This window comes from Sinohyriopsis cumingii, chromosome 5, assembly GCF_028554795.1.
Source record: "Sinohyriopsis cumingii isolate HCF-2022 chromosome 5, ASM2855479v2, whole genome shotgun sequence".
NCBI lineage: Eukaryota > Metazoa > Mollusca > Bivalvia > Unionida > Unionidae > Sinohyriopsis > Sinohyriopsis cumingii.
Genome location: NC_142965.1, coordinates 134,797,555 through 134,823,323, shown reverse-complemented (window position 1 = coordinate 134,823,323; position 25,769 = coordinate 134,797,555). Strand labels below are relative to the sequence as shown.

Below are 25,769 nucleotides of genomic sequence, written 5' to 3'. Positions count from 1 at the left end.
TTTTACCTAATCACTCACAAAGTTTACATAAAGTACTTTGGACTTTATTTACCTTGTGAGTGATTAGGTAAAATTTACACATCAATAAATACCCAACCATGATCATATAATCATATAATATAATATAATATAATATATATATATATATATATATATATATATATATATATATATATATATATATATATATATATATATTGTGTGTGTTTGTGTGTAGTAAAAGAGAAAGCAGTAAGGCTGAGAGGATTTGGCTTTGCATCAGCCTCACTATTCATAAGCAGATCTGTGAATAATCTGGTAAGAAGAATGTCACCAGCATAGTTCATACAGCAAAATTATCCCATTACATTACTTTGGTCACTGAAAGTTCCGGCTGCAAAGATCTCTTCGATATTATGAACAAGCTAATGTTAAGGAATAAATGTACACCACTTTCAGCAACCTTCTCTCCAGTTGACCTTCCATACCTTTTTTGCAAATTTCTTCTCAGACAAAGTTCAGTCTGTTAGGGATAAGCTTGAAAACACCATTTCAGTTGACACACTGTCACCATAAGGTTGTGATATAGAATATACATGGCAACCTTTAACAGCGTTTAAACTCATCTCTGTGGATTTGATATATACCAGTGTGATGAAGAGCACCCTAATATGAACTCGACTCTGACATCATTGTTACTTCATTTTTTAGGTTCAGTATTGCCTTCACTAACTGATGTTGTCAATACTTCTCTCTCGACCAGGGGAATTCCCGTCATTTTTCAACACTGCCATTGCTAAGCCTCTGTTGAAGAAACTGACACTTGTCTCGGATCATTTAAAGAATTACCGATCTTTCTCTAACCTCTTGTTCACTGAAAAACTCATAGAAGTTGTTGTTCTATCCCAACTTGTAGCTTACATGAAGTCAAATAGTCTTTATGTCAGTGTACAGTCTTTTCGTCAATGTACAGCCTGCATGTGTCAATGTACAGTCTCTATCAATGTACAGTCTCTATGTGGCCCTCGCCATAGTATAAAAATGGCTCTTCTGAGAATACTTCATGAACTACTCTCTGTTTTGGAAAAAGATTACAGTCCTTTCCCACCTTTTACTAGCCTGTGCCATTTGATTCAATAGACCATAATATATTACTTTACCATCTGTAGCATGTATTGGTATTCACAATTAGGCCTGTCTATAGTTCAAGTCCTACTTAGTCAACAGGACAAAAATTGTGTCTGTAAATGGAAAATTTCCCATCCTAGTTGATCTGTTTGGTGCTCCACAAAACTCTGTTCTCTGACCAGTTCTCATCATTCTATACACTCAGCCACTCTTAAGTGTCATAGATCGACATCCGGTGTCACCAATTGTACGCTGATGACGCCTCAGTATACAATTCTAGCTACCAAGCTGATGTTGAGTCTACCATCTAAGGTATAGAGAGGTGCAGTTTTCTTTTTGGTTGATGCCACTAAAACATGTATATGTTCCTTAGTACTTTCAAGACTGGACTACTGCAATTTGCTTCTATCAAGTTCATCTCAGTATCTACTACAGAAACTTGAAAAAATTCAAAACACGACTTTTTGCATCATCCTTAACGTATGAAGAATTGAGCACACACCTCTGCTATGTAAATTTCTCTGACTACCTGTTCGATTCAGAATAAAAAATAAATTTATTCAATATGCTATATTCCGTTGACTGTCTCCAGTGCAGTATACCTATCTGAACTCACCCACGTGTACACCTAATTTAGAAATTTACGCTCCTCTTCCGACAGTCGAATTCTCATTCACACTGCTATAATGAAGGCATACAGACAATGTTCTTTTGCTTCACAAGGTCCAGGTATGTGGAAAGAATTGCTCATAGATATAAAACACAAGGACACTAATCTCATTCACGAGTGTTCTTAAAACTCGCCTATTTCGACTTAATAACTTACAGATGTTTGCTTCCTTAATTATTGTTATTGTCAGCATGATTTTATTTTGTAATTTCATGGTGTTTGCTTCTGTGATCTTGTCGTATGTTTGTATGTGTTATCTACTATAGTAAACCATGTACAGGGCAGGGGAGGTGTCCTTTGTTCTCTAATGATAATCAGAGCAGCTAAACTATGTCCACACACACACACACACACACACACACACACACACACACACATATATATATATATATATATATATATATATATATATATATATATATATATATATATATGACGTGGGAAAAGAATAACTAAACATGTCTGAATGCACTTCGTTTATTATCTACATTTAATAATTGCATGAACATAATGTGGACACACACATACTCAATTCACAGACTGTTACTGAAAACATATTAGGATCAATGTACCAAGGTAAATTATTTTCTACTTTCAGGAAATTCATTCATTTTGCAGCGATATAACTTCCTCAAAGTTGAAAACAATAGAGGAAGCCTTTGTTAAACCATCAGTACCATGTGCAAGTATCCAATAACTTTTGAAAACTAATTTTTATTGATTTCAACGTAATATATATGGTACACTTGCAAGCTATAAATTTAGGTGAATAAATATTGTATTTGCTTTATTGGTGTCTTTTACTTACTCCTGTCAATCTGAACTCTTTCAGCTTTACCTTTCTTGTTAATTGTGTGTTGTTTAATCGCCTTTAGATTTTAATTTACTAGTGTTCTTCTGTCTTTGTTATAATCTCAGCAAGTAGATTCTTTTTCTTAGAAACAATCCGCAACGATTCTATGATCTCGGAGATGAGTGGGTTAAGATAAATGTCTTTAAGTTTTTGTTATGTGCAATCCCTAATGAACATAAATATATTTAACTCGGCGATTAGTCGTAAATGGTTAAATATATGTACGATTCTGACTAATATCCAGCACTCTCAGATATGGAAGAGTCGTGACCAATAAACCTGAAGGACTTTTCTTCTGTATCTAACAAAATTAAATTAGATGTTATTTTAAAAAAATTATGATCTGACTATGCACGTGCTGTAATTATTGTAATACAAACTTAGAATGCTGTAATTATTGTAATACAAATTTAGAATGCTGTAATTATTGTAATACAATCTTAGAATGCTGTAATTATTGTAATACAATCTTAGAATGCTTATGAGGTAGAGGTATTGTATAATGGTAGATTCATTCTTCAAGCAATACATTCAGACACTGAGTTTATTATCCTATCCAATGGAAAAGAACTTTAATTCTATTGAAAAGTATCTATGAAAACCTTTGCTCAACACAGAAGTTAAATGGTCTCTCATGATTAACTTTGAGTGTATTTCTTATTTCAAATGTTATGCATACTATTGGAAAATTTGCATTGTGCCATGAATTTTTAAATTAATGCTTAATTCTATTTGCAAAGGAATCAGGAGCATAGTTATCACAGAGAAACAGTATGCAAAGCATTGGGGCCAATAACTTATTTTTTCCATTATGGTTTAGGCGGGGGACCATCAGGGGGAAGCTTTGCATAGGAGCCAGTATAGGGGCCTAAATATTCTTGCTATGCCAATGAATGGAATGCTACAGATTAACTTAAGATTGCACCAGACTGTTGTTTGTCTGACAGAAGCGTTTTGTTGATGCGGCTATAACATTAATCTACAAATTAGCGTTTAAATTTTTATGCTTTGACTACCACAGAATTATATATATATATATATATATATATATCATGTGAAAAACTTCTACTGTTGTACTGTTGGCGTGAACATCATGCTAAAAGCATTAGTTATGACTTAGAATACTAATACTAGCTGCTATTGTACTCTGGATTTTATTTTTTCGTATTGACTCATTTTGCTTATTAGCTCTCTCTTCAAATGATGCCTTTTGACTGTGACAGACTGTACTAATTTATTATATCACCTGAACATTGCTGATAAGAACAATAGCTGTGAAAGCAATTGAGAAAACATGATAAGACATATTTTACATAATTATCATCATTCTTCCGGCTTTAAAATTAATGTACGATTCTTACCATCCCTGTATATTTGAAGATGCATGTAGGAATCTGTTTTGCTTATATATATTCTTGGAAATCAGTTTTAGTTATAATCAAAGCAGTATGCAATTTATGTTTCTCCTACAATTTTAGGAAGACACCAAAATACCGACTGAAATATTTAAAACCATCAAAGACGGAATAAAATCCATGGCACCGAAACTTCTTGAACATACTAAAGAGGTAAGAATCTCGGAGCACCTGAAAACTATGCCTTCGTGTTGCCTGTTGCTATCTTCACATTTAATATTTGACTTGCAAGTATGCAAATAACAGTTAAAGCACTAATAATAATAAAAAGCGGTTAACTTGTGTTTATGAACGCATGACCACGTAAACCACACCAATTGTCCATTTAGACATCAAACCACTAATTTATTTTCCATTGATAAAACATAAAATTAATATCTTCCAGATGTTGGCATGTAAAACATACATGTTTCCATTAACTAGAGTTAGAGAAATTGTTTTCATTCTTGAAATACAGGTGTTTCCAAACATTATTTTGAGTATCCTGCCTTTGGTCTCTTCCTACAAGGATTCACGTTAAGAGTACGTATGCTATTTTGTCAGTAGTAAATTAAATACAGGGTATCAAAATAAAAGTAAATGCTTTACATAGATTGAAGTCTGGAAAATAATTAAAATTCATTTGCTATCCAGTGGGTTCAGTTCAAAATATTAAATAGTCTAGTAGACAGGTCTCTTCCAGTACAACAATAAGTGGTCTGATACCTAGATTATGACGACCTCTCAGGTGGCCTAGTAGTTACAGCGACTGCCTCAGATGCAGGAGATCACGGGTTCAAACCCCTGCCAAGTCATACCAAAGACATAAAAATGGTACTAACAGCTGCGGGCTAGGCGCTCAGCTTTAAGAGGTTAGTGTTAGGACTGGTCGGCCAGGTGTCAGGATAATGTTACTGGGTGGGAGATCATGCTACATGTCCGTGGCATGATGCCCCTGTGCTACATGTCGCTATAAACTGCCACACTGCAGACATTGTAGCGATATGACTGGAAAATTGTTAAAGCTATATTAAAAATCCAATTTACACACACACTATATGTTGACAGATCCTAATTTTGTTTTCACTTTGCAGCGCGTGCTTGGTCGTTTGGAGGAAAAGTACTTAATGGACCCTGTGGCAGGCTGCTTGCAACATGAAAATGTAAAACGATACATCGATAAATGTACCGAGGTTTGTTGGTACATGTCTGTTCAGGATCCACAACTGGTTATGGATGGAAGCAAGAGCCCTGACGAAAAATTTGATTCCAATAAGCACAGGGAATACACCAAAAAGGGGCCATATGAAGAATTTGTTGTGTGGCCTGTCCTGTATCTCTACAGAGGTGGACAAATGCTGTCCAAAGGTGTGGCACAGGGAGCAAAGAAGGAGATGAGTGAACAACAGTGATATCTGCTACCATGAGCAAAATAGCAGTATACTTTCTTTGTTTCTTGTGATCGAGTAACCTGTTTAATGCTTTAATTCTTATATTTATATCACAAATATTAATCAAGGCAACATTTAAAATAATATGCAATAATAAATTTAAGATTATCATTATTTAATCTCATCTTTCACTAAACATTTGGTATAATGTCCTAATGATTTTCAGTGTACCTTTAATGATTTTCAGTGTACCTTTAGACGTCAGTTTGACACTACAATCGATAGATCAGTTTATCAGATACCTAGTACGTGCAGATCCACTTGTTTGAAAGCGTTAACCATATTTCTCGCATTAGAATATGTCTTTGTTTCGTTATTGCTTGAATTACTTGGAACCTCATCCATTGTAGAAAATGTAAATATTGCAGTAATTTTCTTTATTGCATGTGTAAGTGAATGTTCGACACTTGATGATGAAAAGCAAAAGCAGCAAACATACACCAACTCACAGTTAACTAGTACCATTACATTATTATACATCAGATTCGCTTTATCTTGCGTTTATAAAAATAGCTACCTGAGCCTTATATCCCTTGTTTCCAGTCTTGTGTTCTTTTCAATTGCATGACAATAGGCCGCACCAGGAATTTTCTACTGAAATAATATTGAACAATATATATAATTCGAATTCTTAATTGATATGACAACCATGCATATATTGTCTCCAATAATCTTATCATTTGCTGGTTTCGCAACTGGAGTTTGTTTGCTAAATATGAATGAACTACTTTTCTTTCTTCCATGTAGGTGAATCGCTTGAAGAATCAAAAGTCTGATATATATATATATTGATGTATTTATATTCTAAATGTTTACACAGCCTGTTTATCTACTTAATCCTGCACAATGCATTTTCAATGTAAAGTATACTAAATGTTTACTAATTTCAATAAATATTGTAGGTCAAGGAGTTGATAGGATTGTGAAAAAAATAGTGTATCTTGTTTCTTGCCTTTCATTTCATTGATGTTTTTGGTTATTGTGTACTTATTTTCATGTGCTTAATTGAACCAATTAATAAACTACTAATTAATGTCATTTAGTTTTATTTTTTTAACCTTCCTAGGAAGTATACATTCAGTTGATACAACTAATATTCCATTCATTTGAATACATTGATATGCATTTGTAGCTATGATATGATTTTGTTTATTATCCATTCCTCGTCTCATCTTTCTCTCACAGCAATATATGAAATGGACATTATGTAAAATGTAACAGCAACAGAAATTCACCCCTCATAAAACTGATACAAAAGTGATTTGATGTGACATCAACGACATGCACATGATGCTAATTCAATGTGGATACAGTATATCAGAATAATATTTTATTCAGTTAAATCAGTGGATGTGGGAAATGGGAAAATAGGTTTTACCTGCTGCCCAATCAAGCTGAAAAATTATTTAATAAATGATGATGATGACGGTGGAGACAAAGCATCATGCAATTGAAACATCAGTCGCAATGTACCATTACATACATACATAAATACATACATGCACGCACACACACACACACGCACGCACGCATGCATACATACATAGATACATAACATTTAATCGAATGGTATAGCAGGCAAATTGCATTGAAAGTGTGTTGACGACAGTTTCATCTATAAATGTTGATTATTTATCCACCTGCACGTGTCTTTGTCTTTTAGATTTGATGTTCTTCATTTGTATGTATCATTCTTGATTAAATTTTTGACCGTACTTTGATAACGTTCTTGGTGAGGTCTGATGTTCAAAAGCTACGCTAACAATGACAAGCAACAAAAAGTTAGCAAAATTAAAGCAGTAATTTTGAATCCATTGAGAAGATTGAACATAATTGTACATATCCGTATTCTTAAAACCCATGCATTAGTAATTTATATTAATATCTTTAAAACGATTGGAAAACTTGAAATGTATAATTAAGCTCTTGTAACAATGCTTGTATCAATTAAGGTTGTGCCCTGCGACACAACTTTAATAACATAGCTCCTTGTCATTGAGCTAGTCGTTCAAAGTTCAAAGACTAATTTGCACTGATCCAAACAAAACAAGCTTGTAATTTTCCTTTAAGTGACCAGAGTTGATTAACATAACACACGCAAGCATGGATGGACAGGCGCAATTGCATACCCTTCCCCTACCATGCCCCTTCCTAACATGTAATATCCTCACTTGCTTAATATCTCTTGCCGTATGACTGGATTCCTGGAAAGTCAAGTCCGATTAAATTTCCTAACATGTGCAGCTGACAAATGAGAATAAATTAAGTAATAGGCACACTTATTACATTAGGTATATTTAAAGACAGAAAATTGCTTGTAGGCTTCACATGTGTATAAATTGGACGAGTCCACTTATCGTTCTCATGCAAATTGCACTTGTAAAATGCAAGTTTACTTTTTAAAATATCCCATGCCCACTGAAAATGTAAAAGAGTTTGAAATGGTGTCATGAACAGACTTTATTCTTTAAACACAATGAAAACCATGACAAAAACCAGAATATTTTTTGGCACAGTTAGATGCAAAAAGCTGCTAATTTGCAACCTTTCAATAACTTTGCAAACGGAAATTGTTATCTACCTCATAACATAAAGTGGTACATGGTGTGATCGAGATTAAGAAATAGTCTGTAACTGTGAAGAGATCAAACTGGATTATTAAATCTTGGAGCAGTATGCATATGTATAAAATATACCGTTAATATGTATCAGCCAAGAAATTGCACTCACACAATGGTTTATTTTTGTCTATTTACATGTAAATATGCATATCCATTGATGACTATATTTTTATATCCAAAACTCTACTTTTAATATTATATTGGTAATGGCATATTTTCAATTTACGTACATGCATATACACACACATACATACTAGCATCAATGTGTATTTACATGTAAACCTCCGTAACTTCTATGTCGATGGAAAGCCAAATAGTTTATTTATTAAGTTTTTAAATTACAGTAAAAATAAGAACTCTTGAAGAAAAAGCCTATTAACACAAGATTATATATTTTTGGGACATTATTAGTACGTAAATTTTTTAAAATTAATTTTGATATTGGGATAATATAAATAATTAAAATAATTTTATTTATGTTGTATCGTACTGTGACGAGCATGCTTTGATATGATAATTAATGGACCCTACTGATTTCTCCTTCGAATACGTTCCCCAGTTATATTACTTTAGGAATATTAGTCTACTACCTCGCGAATCCAGCCCTACAAAAGACGAAAATCATCTTATCCAGTCTTTGTTTGGATAAATAAAGGACATTAACTCTTGCACATTACCTCCCCTTGATACAACCAGGTGTCGCCGGTTTTTAGCTTATATATTATTTTTACAAATTCAGCTAAAATTTGACTGATTTTGTTACTTATTGGGACTTCGTGTGTAAGACCCCATCCCACCACGCTATCGTTGGCCTACACAAGGTCATTCTGTGTTGAACGTGAATTTGGACTGTTTTCGTTCACGCCGTTCGTTGCGGAGAGGCTTTAACTATGAGAAATTCACGCACTCAACCTAATTAATAAACATAAAATATAACAAACTAAAAGAGAGCAACTCAGTTATCTCGATATTCGAAACCCTAATTTAACAGAAAAACAACAACATATAAAAATTAAAGCCAAACTAACATCTCGAAAGACCAATAAGAGCATCAGTCACTTAATACTAGCAACTAACTGGAAACGAAGGTCAAGGAAACACGATTGACAGGATATTTCCTAAAGGGAGGGAGTATTAATCCGAAAACCCTAGAGCAAAAACTTGAGAAAAAAAGAAGGAAGGTGTAGAGAAAATTTTTAAGAAGAAGCTGGAAATTCAAAATTTTAGAATGTCAAATTAATATTCATAGGTGGATTATAGAAAATGGTATAACTAAGAAAAAGTATCTGCGTTCAACTTGTAGAGAACAATTCAATACATTCTCGCTTATCCATCATACAAAAATATACATAATAAACGCGAAATAAATATGTTTTCGTCTGGTATCATAAATTATTAAATCTTGGGTTATATAGAACGTGTTCAGTTCAAACAAATCTAACAAGCCTTGTGTGCTGGGAAGGACATAGACGTGTCAAGAAAAACAGGGTATATGAAGCGTGTTTTAATCTGCGATCCGGTTGTGAGGAGACGTTTGGTTAACGATCCCAACAGCCCTTTTCACGGCCACCATAAATCTATTCGAAAAGAGACACGCTGCGTCCCCCACCCCGTCCGTCCAATCCTCGCCTTCGTCTGTTTCTTGTTAAACTAATAATATTCTAAATTAAGTTCACACTCCTACCCTAAGGAGATATCTTGCCAGCCCGTCGTTTCGGAATTATTCGCCATCCTTGTATCCCAAAATGCAACATATTATTAAAACATTAACGAGAATTTAAACAGTTTATTCATGTCATTGCTAATGATCTCAGCAGTTTATAGTTTGTGTGTGTCCTTTCTCTTTCTCCTTCAGGTCTTTCTGTTTACTTTTTAGCCCAATCTGCAGCTGTATGCGTAGTCCCCGGTGCCGTTCAAAACTTCCCATCATACCTTTTACAAATAATAAAATAAACGTCTTGTAGCTATGGGTACAAAATAGCAACTCTCTCTCTCTCTCTCCTTTACAAATTCATTTCTCTTATAACAAACTATGAAATTTTTATTTCAAAGAAACTCATTATGCAATATTTTATTTGCTCATTCATTATCCTCTAAATTCAATATTTGTAAGATTAGTCAATACATAGGTCTTTTATTACATCTCGATGTTCTTGGTTCGCATTCACTGACACCATTCTGACGAACGGAAAGGACAAATCTTGAGAAAATAATATTGAGGTCAGGTGCTGGCACTTTTTATATAGTGCGTCTCTTTAATTTACTGTAGATATTCTTCGAGAAGATTTATGTGTCCCAATGTTTCACGTTTGATATTCAGATTTTCATGCTTTAAAATGAAATATTTCAGCAAATTATTCATTCACTTCAGGAAAACTGCTTTATGTTGTCGTTTAGCATCCTTTTCTTTCCTGCCCTGATTTTGTTATTTGTTGGTCGCACCTGACTTAACATTCGAGCTAAGACAACGAGTCCGAGATAAAGAAAAAAGAAAAGAAAGAAAGGTAAGCAAATACGCTAGATTTTTCTGTGATACATTATTTTTCCGGCCCTCATAACAACTATCTCGCAAACATGAACACCAGAGAGAAGAGGCATTACTAATGAATCCAATGCGTGCCTAGATTTTTGTTTGTTAAGGAGCGTAGACAAACTGATGAAAAGGTCAGAACATAACACATTCCACTCATTATCAACTCTAGAAATGGAGAAACTAATCACAGAGAATATGCTGTCACTGCTGCATTGACACTACCATATATTTTTTAGCCTAGGTCAAAACATTTCCTACCTGTTCTATGTCAGTGTTTATTATACTCGATCGAAAATAAAAGCAATGATTTGAACACAGTGCATGTGTACAAACGGACAGTGGGAAAGGATTGAGGAGGAGTCCCGTTTTCAAAACCCTCAAGCGTCACTGGGCTTAATTAATTATATTTTTATCTATAACGCTGGAGTATTCCCAAAATTTAAATAAACTTATCTTGACGACTTGTATGGAATTGCAGCTATAGCTTTACACCATCTGAGCTACAAAGAACACGATTTAATTATATTAGTTTCAAATGGTTTAGGGAGAGAAATGCAGCTTCTAATCTGAATTAGGCCAATGTGATCTATATTTCACGCGCCATTGCCCTACTTCATCCTTTGGGTTTAACTCACTTTCTAAGACACGGATGGGTACTGAATAATGTTAGTATTTAAAGGCTTCAAGTGGGTAACTAAACCGTTTAGTCAAAATCAGGTCACTGCAGTCACCTATATTTTATGCTAGAATGACCTGATTATATTTATGTTTAGCTCAGTTCCTCATGTATGGGGTCAACTGACAAATCAGGCGGCATAATTTCTAGATGCGACATTATTAGCACAACATTTTTTTCAGGTAAACCTAAGTGACTGATACTTATATTGCATGCCCCAGTGACTGATACTTATATTTCATGCCCCAGTGACTGATAATTATATTTCATGCCACAATGCGCTTGTGCAATTGTTTAATTTAACTATATTTCATGCCCCATTGCGCTAGTGCAATTGTCTAAATTAACTATTTTTCCAGACACTATAGTCGTTTAACTCTGTGCATAGATGTGTTATAAGGAATACTTAACTCCCCCAACATACCAAGGTCAATATGACCTAGATTCAAGCATCACTGATGTACATTAAAATGTATTAGCTTTAATTCTACTTAATGGATATGTTGCTTACAGAATAAATTTGATTGTTCATTCATATCTAAAGTCAAGAGAAAAAAGACATGGACATATTCGTGTCCTTTTAAACATCTAGAATCAGCTGTACCTGAAAATTCTAAAGTTTCCGGCAGTGATCACATTTTAGTAACAACAGCAAGTAATGAGGAAAACCAATCGTACACTTTTAAATATAGTTGATATGTCAAAGCGTGCATTATACAAAGTAGAAAACAAATAAATTATCTCACAGTCAAATATATGTATTAGGAAAAATCTTTTTAATTCATTTCCTAAGGTTTTGAAAGTCCATATATCTCTGAGAAAGTCCATATCTCTCTGAGGAAGTCCATATCCCTCTGATACAATACTAGAAGAGTCAGTCATTACATTACAAACTGCTTTTCTTACCGAAATGTAAGAAATCTTCGCATAGACACCGATATTTATCCACCATTTATTTCACTTCAAATCACATTTTGTCCAAAATTTGGAGTGTTCCTTGTTCATAGTAAAATCACTTAGTTTCTATTATCTTTACATCACATAACATGAATAAAGCCCGATCTGCACTTTACCACTATAGTCTGTATGTACGACACTTTACCACTATAGTCTGTGTATAAGGCACTTTACCACTATAGTCTGTGTATAAGGCACTTTACCACTATAGTCTGTGTATAAGGCACTTTACCACTATAGTATGTATATACGGCACTTTACCACTATAGTCTGTACATACGGCACTTTACCACTATAGTCTGTGTATACGGCACTTTACCACTATAGTATGTATATACGGCACTTTACCACCATAGTCTGTATATACGGCACTTTACCACTATATTCTGTATATACGGCATTTTATCACTATAGTCTATATATATATATACGGCACTTTACCACTATAGTCTTTATATAGGCACTTTACCACTATAGTCGGTATATATGACACTTTACCACTATAGTCTTTATATAGGCACTTTACCACTATAGTTGGTATATAGGCACTTTACCACTATAGTCTGTATATAGGCACTTTACCACTATAGTCTGTATATATGGCACTTTAGCACTATAGTTGGTATATAGGCACTTTACCACTATAGTCTGTATATATGGCACTTTAACCCGTTTCTTTTTGTACTAGAGCAATCTCTTTTCATTGAGACAAGATATTTCGAATCTATTTGTACTGGCTTTGTGGATTAAATGTACGTTATGAATGATTTTTTGTTGCGACAAAATAAAAAAAATAAAAACGGAAAATCATATATCATACCTTTGTTTGAATGCTCCATGTGTTCGGTAGTTTTAAGGTTTACGGCAGTAACCCGTTCATGTAATATATCGTAGGTATCCCGTGTACAGTTCATACGTCGATGGAGCCTCCGTTTCCTGAACAGAAACGCATGTATAAAAAGCTTGCAGACAGATTGAGACTTGCTATATGCGGCCTTGCTTAATTTACTTCCCTGTTATTACGGACTGTAGTATGACATCCAAACGAAAGTTAGAATATGAACCTAATTCGTCTAAAGATAGAAAAAGAGGACAAGTTGAAGAGAACAGAGAGGATACTTCTTCTGCTAAAAAACCACGGGTTGATCAGGAAAAGCCGTAAGAATGCTGATAATACTTTAGTCACAGAAAAACCTATGATACTATATAGGTATAATGATATGCTCTTGTCTGCTTTAAATCTGTACGTGTCATTCTCCAATGTAACGTCATCAGGGTTCAAAGAGAAAGTAAGCCGAGATTTCTCGTCAGTTAATGTGTACATGAAATAGATCCCACTAATGTTATACAACACACCTTAATACGAAAAAGGACTTAATCTCGTCAGTGTGAGCGTGAAAATAGATCACAGCAATGTTATACAACACACCTTGACACAGAAAGTAAGCCAAAATGTATCGTCAGTTAATGTGTACATGAAATAGATCACAGCAATGTTATACATAACATATTAACACGTAAAACGTGGCATAAAAATCTAACAAAAACTTGGTTGCAGTTCATTTATTATTTCCTGTGTTCACATAAAAGGTATCCGTATTTTTGGCGTTGTTCAGTTTCGTGTGATGCTCAGATACAAAGCAGGGGGCGTGGTTTATGATGTATTGAAAGTGGAGAGAGAAATCACGTGGTAAGTAGTAGATGTAAATTCGCAAAACGTTGTCGTTCTTTCTGCCGAATGCTTCTAAGTCTTTATGTCGCCCACAATGTTAAATTTTATAATATAATAATTCTCACAGTTAACTCTGAAAATGTTTCGTCTATCTCGGTACTGATGTACTTGTATATATGGTTAATATTGATAACACAGAGAGAAACTCTTCCATATCATATTAATGAGAGGCATTGAACCGCTAACATACACACATACACATACATACATATACACATGCATACACACATACATATACGCATACACATACATACATACATACATACATACACACATTCATACACATACACACACAGAAACACGCACACATACACACACATGCATAATGGAGTATAAAGAAATTATTACATTTTAATTGTTTCATTAAGTACGGCTAAGTGGTTTCCAAACACCAAGATTCGATATTTTGTATAAAATTAATGATTAGATAATACTCAGTTGTCTAAACAACATGAAAATGAAAGCAAGCCAAAAGAGGAGGCCCTTATCAGGTTATAACGTTGTACATTACCAGCCTTTGTAGTTTAATTGAACATACACGCACACACACGCACACACATACACACACACACAAGCAACACAGGGGATCAACCGACCTAAGGGGCGCCAGACATGGGTGAAAAGAATGACGCAAAAAAGTATATCGAACCGTTGGAATGACCAACGAACAGTAACATAAACCATATCTGACACATCATCCTTTTACGTACTTTTTTAATAGCCAGAATATGAACAGTATGGGGGGGGGGATAATCTACCTACGGGGCGTCAGATGAGTCTTCACTTACATGGTCAACTGAGTTGTCACTTACTTGATCACTTTTTTGTTATGTATCTCTCAATGTAATCTTGCTGATTTTTTTATTTTTATGTCATTGGATGCATTTGTTATCTCTAAGTATCTTTTAAACGTACGATACTTTCTTCCCCTACAAGCTACACACACTTGTGGTTTTCCATTTACACCAACTCCACAAACCAGACAATGTTTTGGGCCGGTACTCCACGTCGATCACTATATAAAAGAAGCGCACAATAATTACTGCGGCAATTTTTTTCACAAATGACCTCAGCCACTTGCAACTGTTATATGTTTGGTTGACCATTATACTATTAGTAAAAGTCTAATTAGATGAAAGTCTAACTAGAGAAATATTATGTATATTAAAGAAAATAATCATATAGTATGAGACGAAGCTATTACTGCAACAAAAATATCAAGATCTCATCGGGAACAGAGTAACATTACCAAAATAAAAAACAAATTTAAATCTCATATTATGTTTTTTACATCAGATCACTAGAAGCAACACAAGATGAGTTTATAAGGTTATATGCGATTGAGCCAGAGCACATCACCAAATCAGATTTTGACAGATTACCAGGTGACCGAAAACAAAGACCATTTAAGTCACAGCTGCAGGATTTTATCAAACAAGCAAATAGCGAATGTATCAACGATGGTGCATCTCGTGTTTTCTTCAACATTTAAGATTGAAGGGATGGAACATTTATTGAATCGTCAATGGATGACAAACGAGCATCTGCTATCGTTAATAATCTTGTTGATGACAGCAAATATATATTCAGAATAAAATTTATTGCTGAACATGTTAGTGAAGATGGTCTGAGTTGGATTATTCGTGATAAACTCGACCTTGTTAGGGAATCACTGCGACGTAACAATGTCGTCATAATAGATACAAATTCTAAATTAGTTATTTTCACCGGAATTGACAAACCATAATAAAATAACGCATTTCCAGCTTGCGCAGTTGTTTATGCACTTTATCGTTTGAATGATCCATCCATAGTTTATCATGCTCCAATGAGAACAGGCTCTCTAAATTGCGTAGTTCAACGTGTCAGAGAACATTTTGCAAACTCGAGACGAAGAAACGGACTTACAGAATCAAGAATTTAACAAAAATAACTGGGGAAAACTCTCTTATTAACGGAACTAAAATAAAGTACGTTGCCACACTTGAAAAAATATTGAAGATTCCAATACTTGTAGACACAGTAACCAATGAGATTGTATACAATTCTGGTAATTATAGTAACAAAGGTGCTCCAATAACTGTTATAGACCATAATTGTCATGCGTGGACAGAGTCTGTGACAAAAGTTCCACCAGAAAGAACAATAAGATTTTACAACGGGGATATTTTTGAGGAAATGTACAGTCTAAGTAAAAACGACCCTGTATCAGTCTGGTTATCTTCAGTGGCGGCGTAGAAGACGCTGGCATAAATTGCTTCAACGACGAATCATTTGATCAGTTTATTTTGCCATCTGGAATTCTTCATCGGAAGGAATCGTTCCAACGTGCTATGAAACGGTAAAATATGACTGCGACAGCGATGATTTACTCGTTAACTGTTTTACTATTTCTTCTGTTGCATCTCACAGCGCACAGGAAACAAATTCATGGCATCCATCTCTAAAATAGAATTTATCGATGTATCACAATCTTGTGTTGAGTTAAGTCATGGCAGTCTTTGGAACACAAAATATTAATTCCTCTGACATGATTTCAGTTGATAACGTAGCAGCTTATCCGGAGGATTTTTTCTTGGACTTTGCGAGTATCATCGTTATATTGAACGATTCGGGCACCCAGCACACGAACTGACACGAGCTGCAATAAACGGGCCACTAACAAATATCGCTGTTGCTAGGTTTGCGGAGATTTAATCGTTTGTGTTTTCAGCGAGTATTCATCTTGTAATACCAATTTGATTCGGTCGTCATGCTAATAAACCTGATAGCAGTGTCAATCTCAAAGATTGTTGTAAAAAAGTCAGTGTGGTTGGGACCAAATAGTGTTCTTACGATACATGCTCGATGCTAAGATCGTCACATCGTTGACTGGAACCTCTGCGATAAGATCATACAAACAACAAAAACAGATTTGGCTACCACAAGATGACAGATATATGTAGAAAAATTATATGGATCCAGCAGAATTTGGTTTTGTCATCAAGGACACAGCAGCAAAAGGTATATTGGTTACACGGAGAAATGCAACAACACGAGATGGAATAATTATTGGCATGATCATTAGCTACTGCGGTGGCAATTCTCCTTAATTTACTCATTTGAGATCATCTATGTTAGCTTAGTCGTCAGTTATGCTGTTAGGATCGCTACATATTCGTTTTATATTAGTTTCTGTAAAATGGATATTGTGAAACCATTTATCGATAATTCTAGCGATGCCGGATGGGGGGTTCGTGACGAATAAAACGTGAACAAATACGCAATTATCTCACGTCAGCTGATTATCTCACGTCATGTTTATTATCGTAACGATAATTTATTACAAATTTCATAGGAGCCGTCAGTAAACGATCTAATCACGAGCAATACCACTGTCTGTCTGAATGGTCCAGTTAGTTCTGGCAAACAACACGTGCGATATAATTATTTAAAAACTCTAACATGATTGTGTTGACGCAAACTCACCAGCTTGCCAGAGAGATGAGACAAGGTTGAGTCGGCGGATGCACGTATCATAGTTTCTTTAGATTGCGAGGTGATGCATGGACGCCCGGACAAATGGGTGAGAAATATATCCCGAGAATACTTGTCTGAAATGAGATTTGCACGGTATACAAAGATGTTTTAGAAATGTTTCAAGATTAGTTATTAGCAAAATCTACTGCAATTATCATGTGTGGCGATAATGGACAGCCTCAGCCATTTACTGGAGAATCTCCACGTGACTGGTTAAGCAACTACGTTGGCTACTTCAAAGAAATGATGTCTGATCATCGATCACAGGATTGAACAACTATGACAGTTAAAATCGCTAATCAGACTACAACCAGATAAAATTCAATGTGAAATCCTGCGTACCGTAATTGCAGTGACTCCAAAATCAGATTTCTGGGACTTATGGCTCCCTAATGATCTAATAGTTGTATCCAGGAAGAACGTCCGTTATTCACTTCAGCGTAACTTATTTGATCACAAACAAAACATTACTGATCAATTAGTTCCATTTTGTTACCGAACAACATATACACGCAAATAAAATATACTTGTTGATATTCCGGCGATAGTCACAGGAGGTGTTCACAGAAAACAAAAACTCGTACTTAATGATATCGTCGAGGTTCAAGTAGAGGCTTGTTAAACATGCGTTATCATTAAACCCACTGTGAAGGACTAGAGGATATGTAATAACAATTAATGCGTCTCAGGGAATACCAATATCAGATACTAATATTTTCATTATCCATGATCGCATGAAATGGTCAAATTTAGTTTATTTGGCTGTGTCTAGAGTAACAAACATCTCAGTTACACAGGGTTGTCTACGTGTTAGACTGCCAACAGCGTCACAGACAACAATAGCGTCACCAGGAATTTGATCAGGATGTGGACTTTGTCATGATGCTGAAACAACGAGGAAAAAAAATCACTGCGCTTGCAGTAACACAGTAATGTTGTGGCAATATTTTCCTAATGACATACGACAATTTACCATGGACAGAATTGATAGCAGTCTCGGCCACACACGCAAAAATGTCACACTGACATGTCTTGAATGTAAAAGACGCAGAGGAGCTGCGTTCCTCAACATGTGTGATCCTTGTTTTTTGTTCGCGCGTGAGGGGGTCCCCCGCTAGTGTCTGTTTCTCCGCATCCAGGCTGGTGATAATTGTAATTTTTCACGCACAAATCCATACTGAGGAGCTGTTGAATGTAAGCCATAGATTGGTGGTTGTGTTGTAGATCTTACCACGCTAGAAATTTTATGTTTTTACACTCCACACTGGATCATTTGCTCTTGCTGCACCAACCTCAAGTTCACCAGGTTTATATAAATACCTCACTGTCACTTGACTACCCAGCACTGGTTGTTGTAGCTGATCTGGTGATTTTCGCCGCGGTATGTGTTTTTTCGCAACTGAATCGACAGGTTTTATGTTAATTCCACTCGTGACCTCATTGTTTAACGCGGCTGCCACTTGAGGTAATCACGCATGCCATTCAAGAAGCCTGCCCTGAACGCGCAGTAATTCTTGGGTGTATTGATGTCCAAAGAGTCGCTATGCAAATGTCTGATTAAATCGTTCAACGATTGCCTGATCGCGATCTATCTTGGTGTGTCCACGTCTGATTTTAAAATTATTATGTTGTTGCATCAACGTCGTTACTGCACCGAGAAATTGTTTGTCAGGATCAACCTTTAGCAACTGTGGCAATCGCAGGCCGCTAGACGGCCTGAGTCCTCGTGAGTAAATTCGTTCATGCGACTTCAGGTACTGTATTAGACGATAACGGTTCAGCCTCTTTGTATCTACTTGCAACATCTACGAGAGTCAACGTGTATTTATGTGTGCGCCGTTTATGTGCGTAATATGGTAATAACAAGATATCTGCCTGATGAACTTCGTTGGGTGTGCTGACATCAAACCGTCCCTGTTCAATCGTTTTTGGACATGGAAGATAAATTTGCCATATGGCCTGTCGTGACACCCAGTCTGCGACTACGGTTCGTGTGACATCAGCTGCATCGGCGAGTTGTTTCATTGTAGCTGTACCTCGCCATTATCCGATTGGACTATACTGAATCGACTCCATTATGTAACTGTTTGCGTTAATTGACAGCTACCATAACTATATTACCTTTAATCGCCGATCTTATCAACCAATTCGCGAGTGATTCTCGATTGTTTTTATTCTTTATCGCATTGCAGGGTGTGAATTAACTTGACATCATCGATATGTTGTCGTTGTAGATCTGGACTTTTATACGCGACATCTTGAACGTGACATGATTCATCAATCGCAATTGCCAGATATTTGCCTGGTTTCGGTTGATATTTTTGTCAAGTCTAATATCATATTGAGTTCCACGACCACAATAATTATATCCTGTATCGATGATATATTTATACACGCAAATATCGTAGCGTAAGTTATTTATATGTGCTCCTGTAATTTTTTACTGGTACATGTAGATATTTTTTGCGATAATATTCAGTATACCATTAATACCTACAACAGAGACACCGATTCCAACCACAGGCGAAAATCGCGCATACAATATTGCCGATCACGATTATTCGTCTGCGATATTTGTTTGATTTTATCATGTGTTCGTTGATTACTTCCAGTGATGCCTCCCACGCACTTGCTTGATTACACCGAAAAGGCTGTGTGGGATTCATTATGGTATACACTAAGTTACCACTTGAGATGTTTTCGCGACGAATTCCAGACACCACCATGTCGTTGCGGTTAGGATTTTGTCTAATGGATCCAGTATGAATGTTTTCTCGGCATATTGATTGAACACGACTGAGACGGCTCCGAAAATCTATATGTGGAATGACGCCATGGAAATGTGGTGAATATCCTAAATTTAGCTGCGCAAAACACGGAGAACCTGTGAATCCCGGTAACCTGAGTAATACGTTTGTTTTGCAATGACCACGTTGCCCATCTAGACGCTACTTTGTATACTGCGTTGATGAGCGGAGTCGTATGAACAACATGAGCTTAAATCGCTTTGCTTTTTTCGGCGCTGTCAATTTCAGCGAGATTAATATCGACGAACGTTGAATTTCCAAAGATATTATCTATGGTCCTACTTATGTTTCTGCAAATTGATTACATGATTAGTATTTTCCTGTCTGAATGTGGTCAATCACTCATTAATTTTTATTAAAGAGGTCATCATCGGGATGTTTCTGTTGTCCACGTATTTCTTCGATACAGCGCAATCGTTTGATGTCGGTTCTCTCCAATTAGCAATGCTTTTTCCGCTCGTGTCGAGATCACCATTCATTGCATCACCGGCTTAACAACTCGTTTACCGATCTCAGTTCTAATCGTGGTGTTGGTGCTGCCCACGTATTTGTTGTTGCCACCTCATCGTCTGATTTTTGTTCTCGCATTGATAATTGTATTTCTGCTCATGATGAGATCGCCTTACATTATATTTCCAGTTCTTCTAATACGTTCAGTAATCTGTCCAGTGATAGAAGTGATTTCGTCGAGTTTGTTTTTTTTTTAAATTTTACCGGTTTTGGTCGCGCCTGGAACTGGCAGAATAATAATAATGAGGACTTTGTATAGCGCCTAATCTTTAGCTCTTAGCGCTTTACAACATTAGACAACACCTATAAGATAAAAAAATATAATAATATTATTACAAAAACAAACACCATGAATTGGAAAAACATTTAAAAAAATTAAACAAAAAAACATGCTGAGAATATTTCAGGTAGGAAACACTATTAGATCTTTACGTTTGTTCTTGCAGTCGAAATAAGTGAGTTTTGAGAACCCTCTTGAATGTGATCACTGTGTCTTTGTGTCTAAGTTCAGTGGGCAGTTCATTCCACGTTGCTGGGCCCTGGTATGCAAAAGAACGCTGTCCATATGACTTTGTTTTCATAGTGGGAATAATGAGTATACGATTGTCAGAAGAGGAGCGTAAGTATCTTGCTGGTGTGTACACATGGGTGAGATCGGATAGGTATGTTGGACTAGAGTCCGACAGTGAAACTTAGCACAGAGAACAAATTCTGTGTTTGATTCTGGATCGAATGGATAGCCAGTATAGAGTACAGAGCAGCTGGGAGGTGTGCTCTGATCGTGGTACTCTAAGTATGATCCGAGCAGCTGTGTTTTGAACTTTTTGAAGTTTCTGGAGTAGATATTGAGATGAACCAGACAGAATTGAGTTACAATAGTCCAGTCTTGAAAGTACTAATGAACACACAAGTGTTTTAGTGGCATCAGCTGAAAGATATTTGCGAATTCAGCTGATGCGTCTCAGCTCAAGATATGCAGCCTTGCATATGTTCATGACATGTTGGTGCAATGTGAGAATACTGTCCAGAGTAACACCTAGGTTTCGTACTGATTGTGTGAATTTAATGTTGGCGTTGCTGATATTTTTTTATTTGAGGTAAAGGATGTGAATGAGAAAGTCTTTGTGTTGTGATCAGAATGGCCTCAGATTTATCATCATTCATCTGCAGCTTGTTACAAGTCATCCATGATTTCACATCAGTAATGCACCTCTCTATACCTTGGATGGTAGCATCAACGTCAGTTGGGTGGCTAGATTTGTATATTTGGGTGTCATCAGCGTACAGTAGGTGAGACACTGGATGATGATCTATGACACCTGAGAATGGCTGAGTTTACAGAATGAAGAGAACAGGTCCAAGAACAGACCCCTGTTGAACACCACAACATAGATCAACTGGGCTGGAGTGCATTCCATTTGCAGATACAGTTTGTGTCCTGTTGACCAAGTAGGACTTGAACTACAGTAAGGCTGTATCATGAATGCCAAATACATGCTGGAGACGGAGAAGTAATATATCATGGTCTATTGTGTCAAATGCTGCAAACAAATCAAGGCGGGTGAGGACTGTAATCTTTCCACTATCCAACGCAGAGGGAATGTCATTAACTACTTTTAGAAGAGCAGTTTCAGTACTGTGTTAAGGGCGATATGTAGAATGTACATTGCTAAAAAGACTGTTTGAATTCAGATGAGATACAAGCTGGAATAGAACAACCTTTTCTAAGATTTTTTATATGAATGGGAGATTAGAAACTGGGCGGTAGTTCTTTAAATCGTTATGGTCTAGTGTTGGTTTCTTAGGCAGAGCATTTACAATGGCAGTTTTGAAAAATGAGGGGAATTCCCCAGAGGACAGAGAGGTATTAATAACATCAGTTAGTGAAGGCAATACTGGATCTAAGCACTCAAGCAGCAGTGATATTGGAATTGGATCAAGCTCACATGACTTTGGCGCACTCTTCATCAGCATTGTACGTAAAAAATCCATAGAGACAAGTTCAAATGCTGCTAATGGTTGCCGCTCAAATTCTGTATCCCAACTGTATGGTGACGACGAGTCAATTGAAATTGTGGTGTCAAGCTTGTCTCTAATGGCTTGTACTTTGTCACGGAAGAAATTTGCAAACATGTCCGGAAGGTCGACTGGAGAGAAGGTAGTTGGAAGTGATGTTGATTTGTTCCTTGACATTTGCTTGTTAGTAATCTCGAAAAGCTCTTTGCAGCTGAAACTTTCCATGATCTTAGTAATGTAGTGGGCTGCTTTCGCTGCATGGACTATATCTGTGACATTCTTCTTAGCGACTTCATAGATTTGCTTATGAATAATGAGTCTGGTGGAAAGCCAAAGCCTCTCAGCTTTACGGCGGTGTCTTTTAGCAGTGCGAAGCTGGTCCCTAACAATGTTTTACCATGGAGAACACTTTTGAATTGATACTCTGCACTTGGTAGTTGGGGCATGTTTGTCAAGCAATGAACTCAGACAGTTATCGAGTTGTTCTGCGGTAGGAGGTAAGCAAGTTGTTAGGTTAGCTTGGATGTCGTGCATTAGTTTGATTCTATTTATCATACGGAGGTTTCTCTTAGTAGCAGATAAAGGCGGAGGGTTAGGGACTGATACGTCAAGATGGCATATAATGCAGAGGTGATCTGATGCAAGGTCATGGGATACCAGGGATGACCGTAGAATGTTATCATCACGTCTATGACGAATCCAGTCTAAAATGTGACCATGTTTATAGGTGGGTCGGTTAACTGACTGTTTGAGGTTGAAAACATTAATAGAATCTAGGAGTTTTGATGTATTTGAGTCTCCAAGAATAATCAGGTTGCCACCTATCGAATTTTCAAAGTCCAGGAGATTCGGAAACTGTTCCAAAAAGATAGAGTCAGCCAGATTGTTTTTTCTACTAGGATGAGGGCGGTATAGGCAGAAAAATGGACTGACTTTTGCTCCAGTGTGAGTGTGGTGTTGACTTGTTCAATCGATGTATGGTCGAAATTGAATGTTGTGGTGTGGTTAGGACGTTTTATCATGGAGTTTTTTGTGATGACAGCAATTCCACCTCCGCGAGAATTACGGGGGAACTACTTGATGGAGTAACCAGTGGGTGTTAGATCCGCACACTTGGGTTCATCGCCTGATGTTTTTAGCCATGTTCCTGTCAGGAAAAATAAATCAACATTTTGGTCGTTGATAAAATTAACTATTTCTGTGCGCTTTTTCGGTGGTCCTACTGACTGGGCGTAGAGGTGTTTCTTCGATAGCTGACACAAAGGTGAAAGTTTTAATAGGGATTTGAATTAGGTTATCTAAATTAGCGGTCGAAATGTTTTTAAATTGTTGAGCTGAAATAAGGGAGGTAACTGGGATTCTTCTTCCAGTTCTACGCCGGCCAGATTTGAAACAACGTTTCTTTTTTCGCTTCCGTTTACATTTATGTAATGAAGAATGTAGTCCCAGTGCGTTTAGTCTAGAGCACAATGTAGCGTGGAGAGCCCATTAGTGATCATTTAAAGCAATTAATGAGGGTCCATCATAGCATAAATGGGTTGACTGGCCAGTATCACGTGATGGCGATTCGTTCTAAAACAGTGGAGCAAGACAGCTGAGAAAAAGTCTAATTGTTCTCGTTTCCAAAACAAGGAGATGAAGAAACACATACGAATTTAACAGCAAATACATAATGAACACAATAACGAAGATGAAAACAGGTAATAAGCACAAATATCATGAAAACCTGAAAAATAACAACTTAATTTGGGTCAGCATCTTCGAGACGCATTACATCTGCAAAATTAATCTCGTGTCGCATAATTTGATAAATCAAAGTCGCCCTGGGGCTTACCTTTTGCAGATCTTCCGTAAATATCTACCATTACAAACTACTGAATTGTTTAAAGTGACTAGTGTGTGTGTCCGATAGTAAGCCGGTCAATAAGAGTTTCTCAGGAAAAATAAAAAATGAGTTTAATAGTCTCAGATTTCTTTGTAAGTTCTGGTAATGGTCTTTACAGTATGCTAATCTCACTCGGATTATTTATCTTGAAAATGATAGTCTTTTTGGGATGAAATAATTACCCCATGATTACCCTCTATAACATTTACTTCAATGCCGTTTATATCTGCACATTATAACCATTCTCTTCTTTGCAAGAAATATGCGTGACAGATATTTTTAAATATTCTTTTGATAACAAATTCTCAGCGTATAAGGTTCTCAACAAATTAACGTTGCCCTCCTTGGAAATAATGGTAAATGAATCGAGTATAATTGGTCTCTTCATAATGTTTTGTACATCATTCACGCTAGTGTTCATATTATCAACATCAGTATCTGTATTTGTAATATTATCATTTATCCTTGTCATCCCTTCTCGAAATCCTTTATCCGAAGCTGATATTCCTGGAAGCTTTCTGTTAATTGTTTCGATTTAAGTTTTTAACGCCGACTATTTCGTTGAGCTGTGTAATACGAGTCTAAAACAACCGTCGAGCCAGACCACTTCCCGCTATTAGACTTGCTCTTATATTTTTTTCTCTTCCAGCGGCTACTTGTTGTTTTGTCGGTCATGGCACTCCAGCTAATTCTTTCAACCGCTCATTTGCAGCTTGATTTATTATTTTGCTGACACTTGATGGCATCACTTCGGTGCTGGGTAGTTTTATCGGAATGCTTGCATTCTGCTGTGGTTTTAGTCGTACTAATTGTGCGAGTCTGTCTTTGACCGCCGCGAATGCTTTACCAGCAAGATTACCAACACTACCAATATAATTATTGCGAACAACTTCGATGGATTTCATACCTAATTGTTTTACAATCAGAATAGCTTTTGGGGATATTGTTCTAAATAAACCTTGAACAACATCGCCGAGTCCATCTCCGCAGATCATTTTATCAACCGGTAATCGTAAATTTATCACCCAGACATTTTCA

At 36.3% G+C, this 25,769-nt stretch overlaps 1 protein-coding gene across 1 annotated transcript in view; it reads left to right on the top strand.

Annotated features, from left to right (window-relative positions):
* Positions 1–25,769, top strand: part of LOC149800286 (uncharacterized) — a 131,549-nt gene that overhangs the window by 85,038 nt on the left and 20,742 nt on the right. Inside the window, exons 22-25 of the mRNA XM_089958378.1 lie at positions 2,376–2,459; positions 4,109–4,198; positions 5,119–5,432; positions 13,220–13,420. Of these exons, the coding sequence (XP_089814504.1) occupies positions 2,376–2,459; positions 4,109–4,198; positions 5,119–5,432; positions 13,220–13,420 (689 nt within the window). The remainder of the gene's footprint in view (positions 1–2,375; positions 2,460–4,108; positions 4,199–5,118; positions 5,433–13,219; positions 13,421–25,769) is intronic.